Source organism: Talpa occidentalis, unplaced genomic scaffold (assembly GCF_014898055.3).
Source record: "Talpa occidentalis isolate TD23 unplaced genomic scaffold, MPIMG_talOcc4v2.1 talOcc4.3, whole genome shotgun sequence".
Classification (NCBI taxonomy): domain Eukaryota; kingdom Metazoa; phylum Chordata; class Mammalia; order Eulipotyphla; family Talpidae; genus Talpa; species Talpa occidentalis.
The window spans coordinates 142,150,304-142,162,666 of NW_023603184.1; the positions used below are offsets into that span (position 1 = coordinate 142,150,304).

The 12,363-nt window shown below is 40.5% G+C and overlaps 1 protein-coding gene across 7 annotated transcripts in view; it reads right to left on the reverse strand.

The window, feature by feature from the left end:
* The window catches only part of DOCK10 (dedicator of cytokinesis 10), a 244,890-nt gene that overhangs the window by 17,720 nt on the left and 214,807 nt on the right, over positions 1-12,363 (reverse strand). For all 7 annotated transcript variants that reach the window (XM_054700111.1, XM_037524147.1, XM_037524149.1 and 4 more), the window contains exons 43-50: positions 12,155-12,337; positions 11,544-11,654; positions 8,629-8,844; positions 6,565-6,622; positions 6,136-6,234; positions 4,309-4,415; positions 2,298-2,420; positions 1,646-1,759 (exon numbers count right to left, since the gene is read on the reverse strand). In XM_054700111.1, coding sequence (XP_054556086.1) covers positions 1,646-1,759; positions 2,298-2,420; positions 4,309-4,415; positions 6,136-6,234; positions 6,565-6,622; positions 8,629-8,844; positions 11,544-11,654; positions 12,155-12,337 — 1,011 coding nt within the window. The remainder of the gene's footprint in view (positions 1-1,645; positions 1,760-2,297; positions 2,421-4,308; positions 4,416-6,135; positions 6,235-6,564; positions 6,623-8,628; positions 8,845-11,543; positions 11,655-12,154; positions 12,338-12,363) is intronic.

The following is a 12,363-nucleotide window of genomic DNA, read 5'->3' on the forward strand; positions in this document are numbered from 1 at the left end:
CAATCAATCAACACCAGAGGAAGAAAAGATTAGACATTGGCATTAAAATTGAGTTGGAAAGCTGCACCATCTGCTTCTACCTGCTTAGTGGCCTGTATCTTAGAGACGGGTTGGAGAAACTGGCTTTCATGGCCACAGTATTAATGGAGGTTCACTCTTTTTTCTGGCTGGAAAGATTGTCAGACGAGTTATTGTCCGACAACTCCTTGGTTAGCAGAATGCACAATTCATGGGCCATGTCTGTGTGGTTCCATCAGCCTGGCACTTTTCCCGGGAAACCCTCTCTTTCCCTGCCCATCGCTCATCATCCACATTCCTTTCCTGATGGCACTTTCTACCATTTTTCTTGTTATTGTGTCACCAAAGAAAAATTAATTTTCTTCATGACTTTCAAGATTCCCACATTTCTTCCTCTCCTCAAATATACTATCATTTCAACAAGTTCAGGTACTTTTCCAGGGAGCCCCAAAATACGTAAGTTTAGTCTCTTTCATCACTGACTCCCTCTGTCTCCACAACCAGGGTGCTGAAATCTGGGGGAGATTAACCTATTTCGGCAAGTGGCTGCTGGGGGGCGCTTTCCTTCCCAGGTAGAGAACAGTCATCTCTGTTCATTCACAGATCAGTATTTAAGTTGACTTTGCTGATCAAAGGAAAACATGTATTTTGTTTTTCAAAAGGCTTCCATGGAAAATGATCTAGAAAAAACATACTGGATTTGACTCCTGTTGCAGCCTTAAAAGACTCAGGAGAACAAGAAGTCACTGCAACGGTGCCTTCCATGAGGGAAGAAAAAACGTACATGAGACCACCATGCTCATGTACCATGAGCATGGTCGCCACGGAGAAGACAAAAGATGGACTATTCAGCTATCAGAGTCATTGTCTAATGAAATATAACGGCACTGCAAATATTCCTGAAGAGAGACAGGATGGTGTCTGGGTTTATGCTACTTAAAGCACCGCTCAGAGACAGTCCTCATTAATATATAATATTCACTTTGCTTTCAGGCCAGCAAACTGACTAGCTAACATTCTCAGCCTTGCTCATTGCTTATGTGATAAGTTGAGAAAGATAATTTTAACTTCACCTTGAACTGCAAGATAGGAAACAAAATAACCATGCAAAGTTCTGCCTAGAAAGAGTGACAGGTAGAAGAAAAAAAAAAAAAAACACATGATCACAAAGCCAGAGGTTTGCAGCTCTGATGTGGCAGAACCCTTAGGGATACTTTATTTCCTAGGATGCTGGGACTTTCATTCCTTGTGCAGAGTCAATTAAATTTTACTTTAATATATGATGCAAACTGTAATTAGATATTTCAGGGTGAGCTGGGAAGACAAGGATGCGGAAAAATAAGCACCTTCTTTCTCTAGGAAGTTAAAAATCACTGTTCTAACTCAGCATCTATTAAGACCCATGGATTTCTCTGCTTATTTGTTTTTCAAGTCAGTTTATGCTTACGGACAATTCAGTTCGTGCTCATAGACTCTCACCCTTAGAAACACTCAAATACACCAGATACCTCCATACCCACACCCCCTCAGTTGTCTGGCACATGGTGTTAGAAATCTCGGAAACAGTGAAAAACAACATTCAGTTGCTCAACAGAATTTATCACCACGTCACTCCCAGTGAGCTCACCTGTCCATAAAATGCCACACGATAGTAGCGACCAAATAGTCGCTTCTCTGAGTTCACCACCTCCGCCACTTTTAGATATGACCGATGAATATCATAGTAGAGATCTGATAATTTCTGAAACAATAAATTGAAGGGTGTCATAAAGATGATGCTGACATAGAAAGCAGGGTGTTTAATATAGTAAGGTATAGTCTGATACAAAAAAGTATCAAAGCAACATATTGTACACTTAAAATTTATACAATGTTTTATGTCAAACACAATGCAGTAAAAGGTATCATCACAGGGAGTTTCTATGCCTGAAAATTACAAATAATTCCCCAACTTAAAGTAGAATTTTTTAAAAAAGATTATTTATGCATACAAGAACTGGGGGTACAGGCCAGAGGTGCGGGGGTGGGGAGGTGAGAGGATTCACCAGAGACAGAGTGGGGAGCAGAACAGGCAGACTGACTGAAATACACTGCTGAGGGGAGCAGCAGGCGAGACAGGAGAGGTCTGCTGCGCCATGTGGGTTGCTCCCTGGTTGGGGATGGAATTCATGCTGCTGTGGCTGCAGATAGCTTCAGAGTGCTGCGTCTTAACCCCTTGCGCCACCAGGGAGGCCCTTAAAGTAGGATTTTTCACTAACATTCAGGTCTAGCAAACATACCTTGAAGTCTCTCTGCTTTTCAAAGACGGCAATGATGGGTTTATTGACATCAGCAACGAGCTCGTATCTCTCAGACTTCCAAAGAAACTCCACACACATGTAGAGCTGCTCCACCAGGATATTCTGCAACCCCCCCAAGTGGAAATGAGATTTTCCATGATACTAATAGGGTAGCTCATCCTAAAACTTGGTTTCAAATTGTTGCATCGTCAATTTTTTCCATACTGGGTTTTGTGTGTTCCCTAACTTTGTTGGTGGCAACCTCTATCCATCCTGGAAAGGACAGTGATATCTTCTTGGACTCCTCATTACTATCACCTAATTAGTCCCTCCAACTTGCTAATTTAAATCTAGAGAATGTCTTCAGATCAGTCTCGTTCTTTGCATCCCCACTGTCACTGGTTTAGCTCAAACCTCCAACCCATCCTTACTGATTTCAGCAGTAGTGTTCAAGCTAATCTGTTTCCTCTTGCTAGTTGGTGCTATGTGTTACTCTCCCATAATATCTTTTCTAGAACATAAAATCTAATCATGAAATCTGCACTACCCTAAACTTTTGTGGGAACTCCATTGTGGACTGCTGTCCAATCTTGTGAGCAAGGCATTCAGGGAGCTCCATAATTGGCCACCAATCTCCCTTTCGGCATCCCCAGTTTCAGCACCCCCTCTTTCAGCACTCTGCCACAGACTTTACTTGGGCCAGACCATACTGTACTACTCCACCCTTAGAACACATCAGCCCCCACTTTTGCCTGTGTGATTGCTATACCTATAAGAACATTATTTTCTCACTTGACACTTTCTGGTCCTATTAAAAGTTAAGACCCTGGGCAAAAGGGTATTATTTATTTACCCCTAATCCAACCACTGTTATGTAAAAAAATTGTTCCCCTTTTCACTGCAGCCATATATGATACCTAGATTTATAGCAGCTGGGTTTTAAGCTGGCTACTCCTCACCAAGAAGAAGTTTGTCTTTTGCAAGATTCTAGACTCATTGAGAGCCTGAATGATGCCTCACATGTATTAGTGGTTTAACAGAATCAAATTATACACCCTCTAAAAGGAAGTAGATATTAATATTATTGGCATGTTTTCTTTAAAAAACAATTCTAACATGTTCTTTGAAATACTATAGATATGTAGTTTCATTTACCATCTGTCTGCAATGTACTGCTTTTTTTTTTTTAAAGATTTTTTAATTTATGCATACAAGAGCTGGGGTATAGGCCAGAGGTGTGGGTGTGAGAGGATTCACCAGAGACAGAGTGGGGAACAGAACAGGCAGACTGAGTGATGCATACTGCTGAGGGGAACAGTAGGTGAAGCAGGAGAGATCTGCTGCACCATGTGGGTTGCTCCCTGGCTGGCTGGGGATTGAACTTGTGCTGTAGAGGTTGCAATTGCTTCATAGAGCTGCGCTTTACCCCTTGCGCCACCAGGGAGGCCCCTGCAATGTACTCTTAATATAGAATTATATGTACAAGTTCACTATAATCCACTCCAAAATTTGCCTTATTTTCCTTTTCAAAAATCTATGTTAATATTGGGATTTAAAAACTTAGTTTAGGAAATAATTCACTTACGTGATTAGAGGAACTCTATTTCTTTAATTCTAAATAGAAGTCTTCATAAATGAAAAAAAAAAAAAAACACTGCATACTGAAGTTTCTAGTGAGCTCTTTTGGTTGAAGTACATTTGTAAATAAACTCTCTAATGCATTGAAAAATTAGCTGTGATCAGCTCACAAAATTTTCAGCATTTGTCACCTTGACCGAGACTAGAGATTTATGTGAGAGTTGATTAAATGTATTTGGGTCTATCTTAGAGAAGTTTGATTTATATTTTCATTGAAAATTATGCTTTATCAATAGAATCTAATAACTACTAATCTTAGCTTAATTTCAGCCTGCATCTCATTTTGCCTAAGTCAATATTAAATGACTTAGCTTAATGTTATAATTCAGTGCATCTTTTTACATGATTATCATTGAGCTGATTCTGGTCTAACCTCATTGTATGGTGTATCTTGCATCCCAGAATCTTCTTTCATTGCTCCTTCTTCTTTAATATTTGGTGTAATGCTCAGGAAAGCTGGCCAGCCCATAGAGAACAGGCCTATGGAGAACCAACCACAATACAGCATTATTATTTGAGTCAACTCTTGCTTGCACTAGCTAATGCCAATCTTCATGACCTAACCAGAGATCACACACACGACCTGATAAGGCTCACACAATCACCGAGGTGGTTAGAATATAACTGTTACTAAATGCTCGCTGCCAGACAACCAGTGTTCCCCTTTTTATAGTTTTTGTATCAATTGTAGGTGGTCTCTTTTCTATAAGGAACTGGCATGGCTTTATGGGCAGAACACAATTTATAGACAATGTTCTGATGTAATTAGTCTCTTTGACCTGTCTCTTCCATTTGCTAGACTGCAGACACAAATGTCTGTTTCAAAAGACAGTTGAAGGACTCCAAACATTAGTATTTGAGAAAATTACTCATGTGGTCAGTGCATGGGTAATGGCCAATGTTTGCTAATTTTTATTCTTTCACATTATCTAGAAACCTCATATTTTCTTACATTTTGACCACCAAGATTAAAAAGGATTAGCTCTATAGATATGAAAACGGATGATAGTGGGTCATGTCCCCAGAGGAGGGGTCAGATCTGAATGGTGGAGCATGAGTGGCTGGGAATACAGCAGACTAGTCCTTGAACCTCAGCCCGACCACAAGCCCAACACACGCCCTGGGCAGGTGATTACCTTCTCTTGGTTTTTTCTTTCTTTCTTTTTTTTTTAAGCTTATATAGCCATTTTTATTTTTATTTATTTTTTTAATGTTTAATATATTTTGTTTTATATAATTCTTACATCATTTTTCATTTTTGCACAATGTATGCATTTTCATTTTGGTTATATTCCCCATACAATTGCACCCCCTTATTTTGACCCTAATCCTTCCTCTCCCCTCCCCCCTCATAGTGTGTCTCTGGTTTATAGTTGCTTGTTGATTTTGATTTTTTCTTTATTATAATTAGTTTTTTTCACCTATGAATAAAAGGTGATAATACACCTAACTCATATACTTGTTATTTGTAATGGAGATAATGGTTCTTATATAGAATTTAATGAAGTGCCTCCTGTGCTTTTTAAGTTACAGTTAAGACTTTCCTGGGATGTTTCTGTTTTTACAAAATACACACATATTTGAATGAATAAGAGATCAATTATGTTTCCAAAATACTGTAACTATAATACATTATCTATTACTATTGTTATAAAATCTTTACCCAACTTAAAGATACAACATTTTAAATTAAAATAATGAATACTGTAAATTATTATATGTTATAATCAGTTCAAATTTTTTAAACTGGATTGAAATATGCAAATTAGAAGTAGAGTTACATATATGCACAAAAATACTTTCTATATGCCTCCACTTTCGCATCCCTTATTTTGAAACTAGTTTTACTATATTTTAAAATTAAAATAGATTTCTTTCACAATTCCAAACAAGTCATCAATTTCAGAATACAATCCTAAGGATTGACTAGCATGCCAATGGGTAGCAGAATAGAATCATAACTTAGAATAATGTTGGGTAAGATGCATTTCTAGTCCCTGAAAACTTTGCAGTAACCTAACTTTCATTAGTTTTAAATGGGGTATGCTAGGAGATTCAGTTCTTTGCAACATAAGTCATGTCGGTCTGAGAGTTTTTGCTTCTAGGAATGCATAAAAATATTTTACTGAAGTTAAATTTAAGCACAAGTTGATTTCCCTGCACTGTTCCAGGGGTAAATGGGCTCAGTTAGACCACTCACTTCCTCCACTGGGAGCTGTTAGTAATGGGTTGTTATCACAGGGGTGGCCCTCGTCCAGAAGCAGGGGTGCTGTGCAAATCTTTTCCATTTTCCAGTAACCTATGGTAGTGCAAGATGAGGTTAGGACATTGCTACATGTTTGTGTTAATACAAACGTAAATCACAAATCATGACCCAGTAAAGCATTCTCATATTGAGTTAAGAAGGTGACCATCCCATGAACAGTGTTGCATGGAAAATAAAAATGATAAAAAGCATGGAAGATGGTTAAAATTTAAAAATACAGTATAATGAGAAATATCTGTGAAAATTAATGTTACTTAATAAAACAAAACAGAAATTAATGAATATAAAATTAATGAATTAATTTTATGTTAGGATTCAACATGTTGACTTCTATAATTCTTCCCCCTCACTTGGTCATCTTACCCTTTCTTTTCAGGTACTCTGCGATGAGGGCAGCTATATGGATGTAACACATCGCAGCCTGTAGGGAAAAAAGGCATCAAAGTTACAAAGGAGGGCATGACATGATTTTACTATTTATCTAGTTAGGACTTGTCTTTCAAGGTGAGTCAGTATCCCATGTCAGAACATATGATAGAATTCTTTGCAATGACAGAATTGAAAATAAGTTTCAATTAGATTTCCAAAAAGGTCAAAATCTAGAATAAAATACAGATGTGGAGACTTTTGTTTTTTCTTGATGTAGTTTTCAGGTGAGTAAATTAGCTGACTGGAAGAATTTTCCCATAGAATTATCTTCCTTTCTTAGTATCTAAGATATCCATCTTTATCTATCTATCTATCTATCTATCTATCTATCTATCTATCTATCTATCTATCTATCTATCTATCATCTATCCATCCACCCACCTACCAGCTTTTAAAACCCACAGTTCTCTTTTCCTGTTGACTTTGGAAACTCTAGTGTCTGGATCTAAATAATCAGTAAAAACAAGCTACTTTCTTACTTTTTCTCCCTCCAAAATGGCACCCCTTCATATTTCTGTTGCCTTGAAGGTGGTCTCCACCCAGCGTGGCACTCGATGACACACTGACCTGTGTGCTTTCCAACCAGACTCTACAGGCCATATTTTTTGCCTAAATTCGCTGGAAAGCCTTGAACACTGCTCATTACATATTAGGTCTTGATTAATTTAGCTCTTTTCCTCTTGAAGTTTTATGGAGGGATCTCACCATTTTCAGGGCAACCCAAGGAAACCTGGGGTTTCTCATTCTGTTTCTAAGCAACACCCCTGGTCAGCTCTATTTCCACTGCAGAGTCTCTATCATTACCTGCGTTGAGGAGGAGCGTCAGTTTTTTTTAATACAATTTTAAAAATTTATTTTATTTATTTATGCATACAAAAGCTGGGGTGTAGGCCGAGGTGCAGGGTGAGAGGATTCACCAGAGAGACTGAGGAGCAGAACAGGCAGACTGACTGAAATGCATGGCTGAGGGGACCCGTGGGTGAGACAGGAGAGTTCTGCTGTGCCATGTGGGTCAGCTCCCTGGCCTGAGATCGAACTCGTGCTAGGATGGTTGCTGAGACTTAACCCCTTGTACCACCAAGGAGCCCCAGGAGTGTCAGTTTTTAGGACACATGCTCAGTTCTCCAAAGGGGTGTATTTCTGGGAATAAAGCAGAACTTTTCTACTTGGTGTCTTTGAATCACATGGGCACTGTGCATTGCTGCATATAAATCCACCCACTGTTTATGCTGACATGGAAGGCTTAGCTACTGATTTATAACCTTCACACAGTGTACTCTCCTTGTGTGTCGCTCCGAAGAGTGACTGTTTCCATCCTCAGTTCCCACGGGTGCAAATGAGAACAGACTAGCCCAACCTGATTACTCACCGTGATGACTTCCTCATTCAGCTCCAATTGCCAGTTTTAAAACACACACCACTAACTTATATACCTCTCAAGTTCTGGCACTCTTCCAACCTCCCTCGTCAGTCTCACCTGTTCACATTCAGTTCCTATGAAGGCAGGTGCTCTCTGGCCTTTCTTTGAAGGCACTGACCTGGAGCATCCTTGAGTCTTACATGCATATGTCATGCACAAAATACATAACTGGGTCATATGTGTATTATGGAAAATATGGTAACTTTTCATCTCCTGGAAAGAAATGAAAGTCCAATCTTCCTGATAAAGAGAACAATGCTGTGGGCCTCCCCGGTGGCACAGTGGGTTGAGCGCTGCGCTGTGAAGCTGTCCGCAGTCTCCAAAGAATCAGTTCGATCCCCGGCCGGCCAGCGAGAATCCCGCATGGCGCAGCAGACCTCTCCTGCCTTGCCCACTGCTCCCCTCAGCAGTGCTTTTAGTCCGTCTGCCTGTTCTGCTCCCCACTCTGTCTCTGGTGAATCCTCTCACCCTTCCACACATCTGGCCTGTACCCTGGTTCTTGTATAAATAAATAAATAAATCTTTAAAAAAAAGAGAGAGAACAATGCCGATAGAGAAAGACAGAGTCTTGCTATCACCTCAGATAAGTCTCCGTTTCTTGCGTGAATCTTGGCCATGCTTTCCAGCCAGGTCCTCCGCAGCTCGGGGGTGCTCGCGTAGGAGTTTGCCAAGCTGTACTGGAGGTCCACCAGCATCTCAGGGTCCTTCTCATGCTCCTTCATCTGGGCCGTGGCCATCAAGACAGTCCGTATACGTTTAGTTAGATCTTTCACCTCTGCTGGGAAATTGCTGTTCTTTGAAAAAGAGAGAGCCTGGGTCATCAACTGTCTAGAATTCAGCAGTTAACTTCAAGTTATGCTATAAATTCTGGCTTCACATTATAGCTTGGTGTGTTCTACATCTTGCTCATCAATATTTACTCTCTTTACATACGCATTCTATGTATATAATTGTGGCTAAAAATACTGTGGAACAACCAAAGTACTCAAATACAGATGAGTCGATCAGGCAGGTGTGGTACATATACACAGTGGAATACTGCTCAGCTGTCAAAAAGATAAACTCATGCCACTTGCAACAACATGGATAGAGCTGGAGGGATTATGCTCAGTGAAATAAGTCAGAAGGAGCAAGACAAATGCCAGATGGTATCATTTATGTGTAAAATCTAGAGAACCCAGAAAAGAGGCAGATAAAGTCAGTGTAAGAAGTATCCCTAGAAAGCTGACTACAGAAATGAGGTGACTGGGTGATGGGGGTGGAGGAAGGAGGTGCGGCAAGGACAAGGAGGGAAGGGAGCACAATGGACTATGGTGTGGACTATGTGTGTCTTGGTGGTAGGTGTGGGCTGGTAACAACACATGAAGTGGGGAATTCTATACTTCTAATACACAAACAATGGTGTAAACCAATGTTATAGCAAAATAATAAAAATAAAAAATACATTAAAAGAAAGAATGATGGGCTCCATTTTTTTTTCCTTGTAGACCACTGTCTTCTGGTAATAATATCCCAATTGTTCTTTGAGGAGCTCTCCCCCCTGGCTCTAGTTCATTTGACCTGAATGGGTTTCTATCATTCTCAGGCATCTTGGACCGCCCCCCACCCACCCCGGGCCACTGTGATGGGCTTAGGATCAGGCATATGACACAAGTTGGGTCAAAGAGATTCTATTCTGGAATCTTAATTTCCCTACAGAACAAGGTGCTTTTTCCATTCATAAAACCACCAGCGTCCTCAGAGTTTCTGAGAGAGTAAGCTCCTGGGGGGTCTTGGCCGTGAATGAAGTGGACAGAGTGACACTGAACTAAAAGAGAGATAGAAATAGAGGCAGTAGGAGCAGGGAATCTGAAAACATTTTAATCCCCGAGTTCAGCCATCCCTGAAGTCAGGCTTATCCTTGGACTTCCCATTACAATGAAGAAAGGAGAACTCTTCGGGAAGCTCTAAAAGAAAGATGAGATGAATTTGGTCAAGAATGGGATGATGATGGGCCTCCCCGGTGGCGCAGCGGTTGAGCGCTGGGTTGCGAAGCTGCCCGCAGCCTCTGCAGCGCCGGTTCGATCCCCGGCTGCTCCCCGGCCACCGGAGGAGGGTCCTGCATGGCGCGCAGACCTCTCCTGCCGCCCGCTGCTCCCCTCAGCAGTGTACTTCGGTCCCTCTGCCTGCTCTGCTCCCCGCTCTGGCTCTGGTGAATTCTCTCACCCTCCAGCGCTTCTGACTGTACCCAGTGCTTGTATGTATATATGTATGTATGTATAAATAAATAAATTAATTAAAAAAAAAGCATGGGATGATGAGAAAATCACTGTATTTTTGGATATTTGTGGTGCGTTTTCTTGTTATATGTCATTCAACCACACATCTTAGAGATTCCACTAAACAGATTATATGCTGAAAGGACAAGGGCTAATTATTAAGTCAAATAGTCAAAGTCGATGCAGGTACTCAGTTAAAGTTTCAACAATCAAAATACAGAGTTTGTGTTTTAAGAATTTGATATCTCACAAAAAGAATCTGGCTTCACTTATTCCTAGTTTTTTATTTATTTATTTAAATATTTTATTTTATATAATTCTTACATCTTTTTTCATCTTTGCACAATGGATGCATTTTCATTTTGGTTATATTCCCCATACAACTGCACCCCCGCCCCTTATTTTGACTCTAGTCCTTCCTTTCCCCGCCCCTCCCTCCCGTCCCCCACCCTGGAAGTGTGTCTCTGGTTTATAGTTGCTTGTGGATTTTGATTTTTACTTTGTATTGATTACTCTTTTTTCTGGTCTCTTATTTAGGTTTTCTAGATTCCTGCTATGAGTGAGACCATCCGGTATTTTTCTTTTTCTTTCTGGCTTATTTCGCTGAGCATGATCCCTTCTAGCTCCATCCATGTTACTGCAAACTGCATGTGTTTATCTTTTTTGATTGCTGAGTAATATTCCATGGTGTATATGTACCACATCTTCTTGATCCAGTCGTCTATTTTTGGGCATTTGGGTTTCTTCCATAGCTTCGCTATTGTAAATAGTGCAGCTATAAACATAGGGGTACAGGTGCCCTTTGGAATAACTGTTTCTGTGTCATTTGGGTAAATACCTAGGGGTGGAATTGCTGGATCATATGGAAGCTCTATGTTCAGTAGTTCAAGAAATCTCCACACGGCTCTCCATAGTGGTTGGACCAGTTTGCACTCCCACCAGCAGTGCAGGAGAGTTCCTTTTTCTCCACACCCTCGCCAACATTTGTTGTTGTTAGTTTTTACAAATGAATTCTACCAAACATTCTGAGATGAATTAGTGCCTATCCTTCACAAACTCTTCCAAAAAATTGAGATGGAAGGGATAATACCAAATATGTTCTATGAAGCCAACATTACACTAATACCAAAACCGAACAAGGACAACACACAAAAAGAAAACTACAGGCCAATCTCTCTAATGAACACTGATGCAAAAATTCCTAGTTTTTTTAAAGCCCACAAAGCATGTCTTACTTTCATTTGCTTGTCTCCATTAGCAAAATTATTGGTGATCGCCAGGGAATGCTGAAACCGAGAACCTCCAATCCCAGCGTCAGCTATTAACTGGCTCACAGCCTTGATGAGCTGAAAGAGAAATGACAAGAGTAAGTAACTCAGAAGTAGTTAAAGAGGTTTTAAAGAAATTCATTGAGTTGGGTGAAGGTTATCGTTTATTTCTCCTAGCAGGCCTGATGAAAGATGTCTTTTTGTATTCGATTTTGAGAAGGCCATGTAATCTAGGGAATTTCCTAGATCTTAAATATTTCAAGAAGACTTCAAGAATCTTGGGGAGCTTGAAGAAAATGTATGCAATTATAATCCTGGCCTTCCAGAGCCTCCATGGCTCCCTGGCCTACGTGTTCCATGTGATTCTACTTCTATTTCAAACTACCAGTGGAGTCATGGACTTGGCTGATCTCTGTCCAGTTGCTCCTTCCTCAGAACCAGGAGTGTGATGGGTATCTTTAAGGGCAAACTGGTGGAGCAGTGGGGAACTGGTTGCCATGGGAACAGGAGGCTTATTTCAATGCTGGAACAAATGGATGGTTTTCACAACAGCATGAATGACAACTGGCAGTGCTTACTTGTAAATGGGACCGGACAATTGACTTCTGTTTGTTATATTCAAAATTCTTCCTCATGAAAAAGTATAGAAGTGCTGATGCTTCCGTCTGAGTTAACCTTGACCTGTGGTTACAGCATTTTAGGACTTCATAGCAGAATGATCCACAGAGATCAGCCGGTCCTTGAAAGAACGCCGAGGGGAACTGTGGAAAGGAAAGCACTGGTAAAG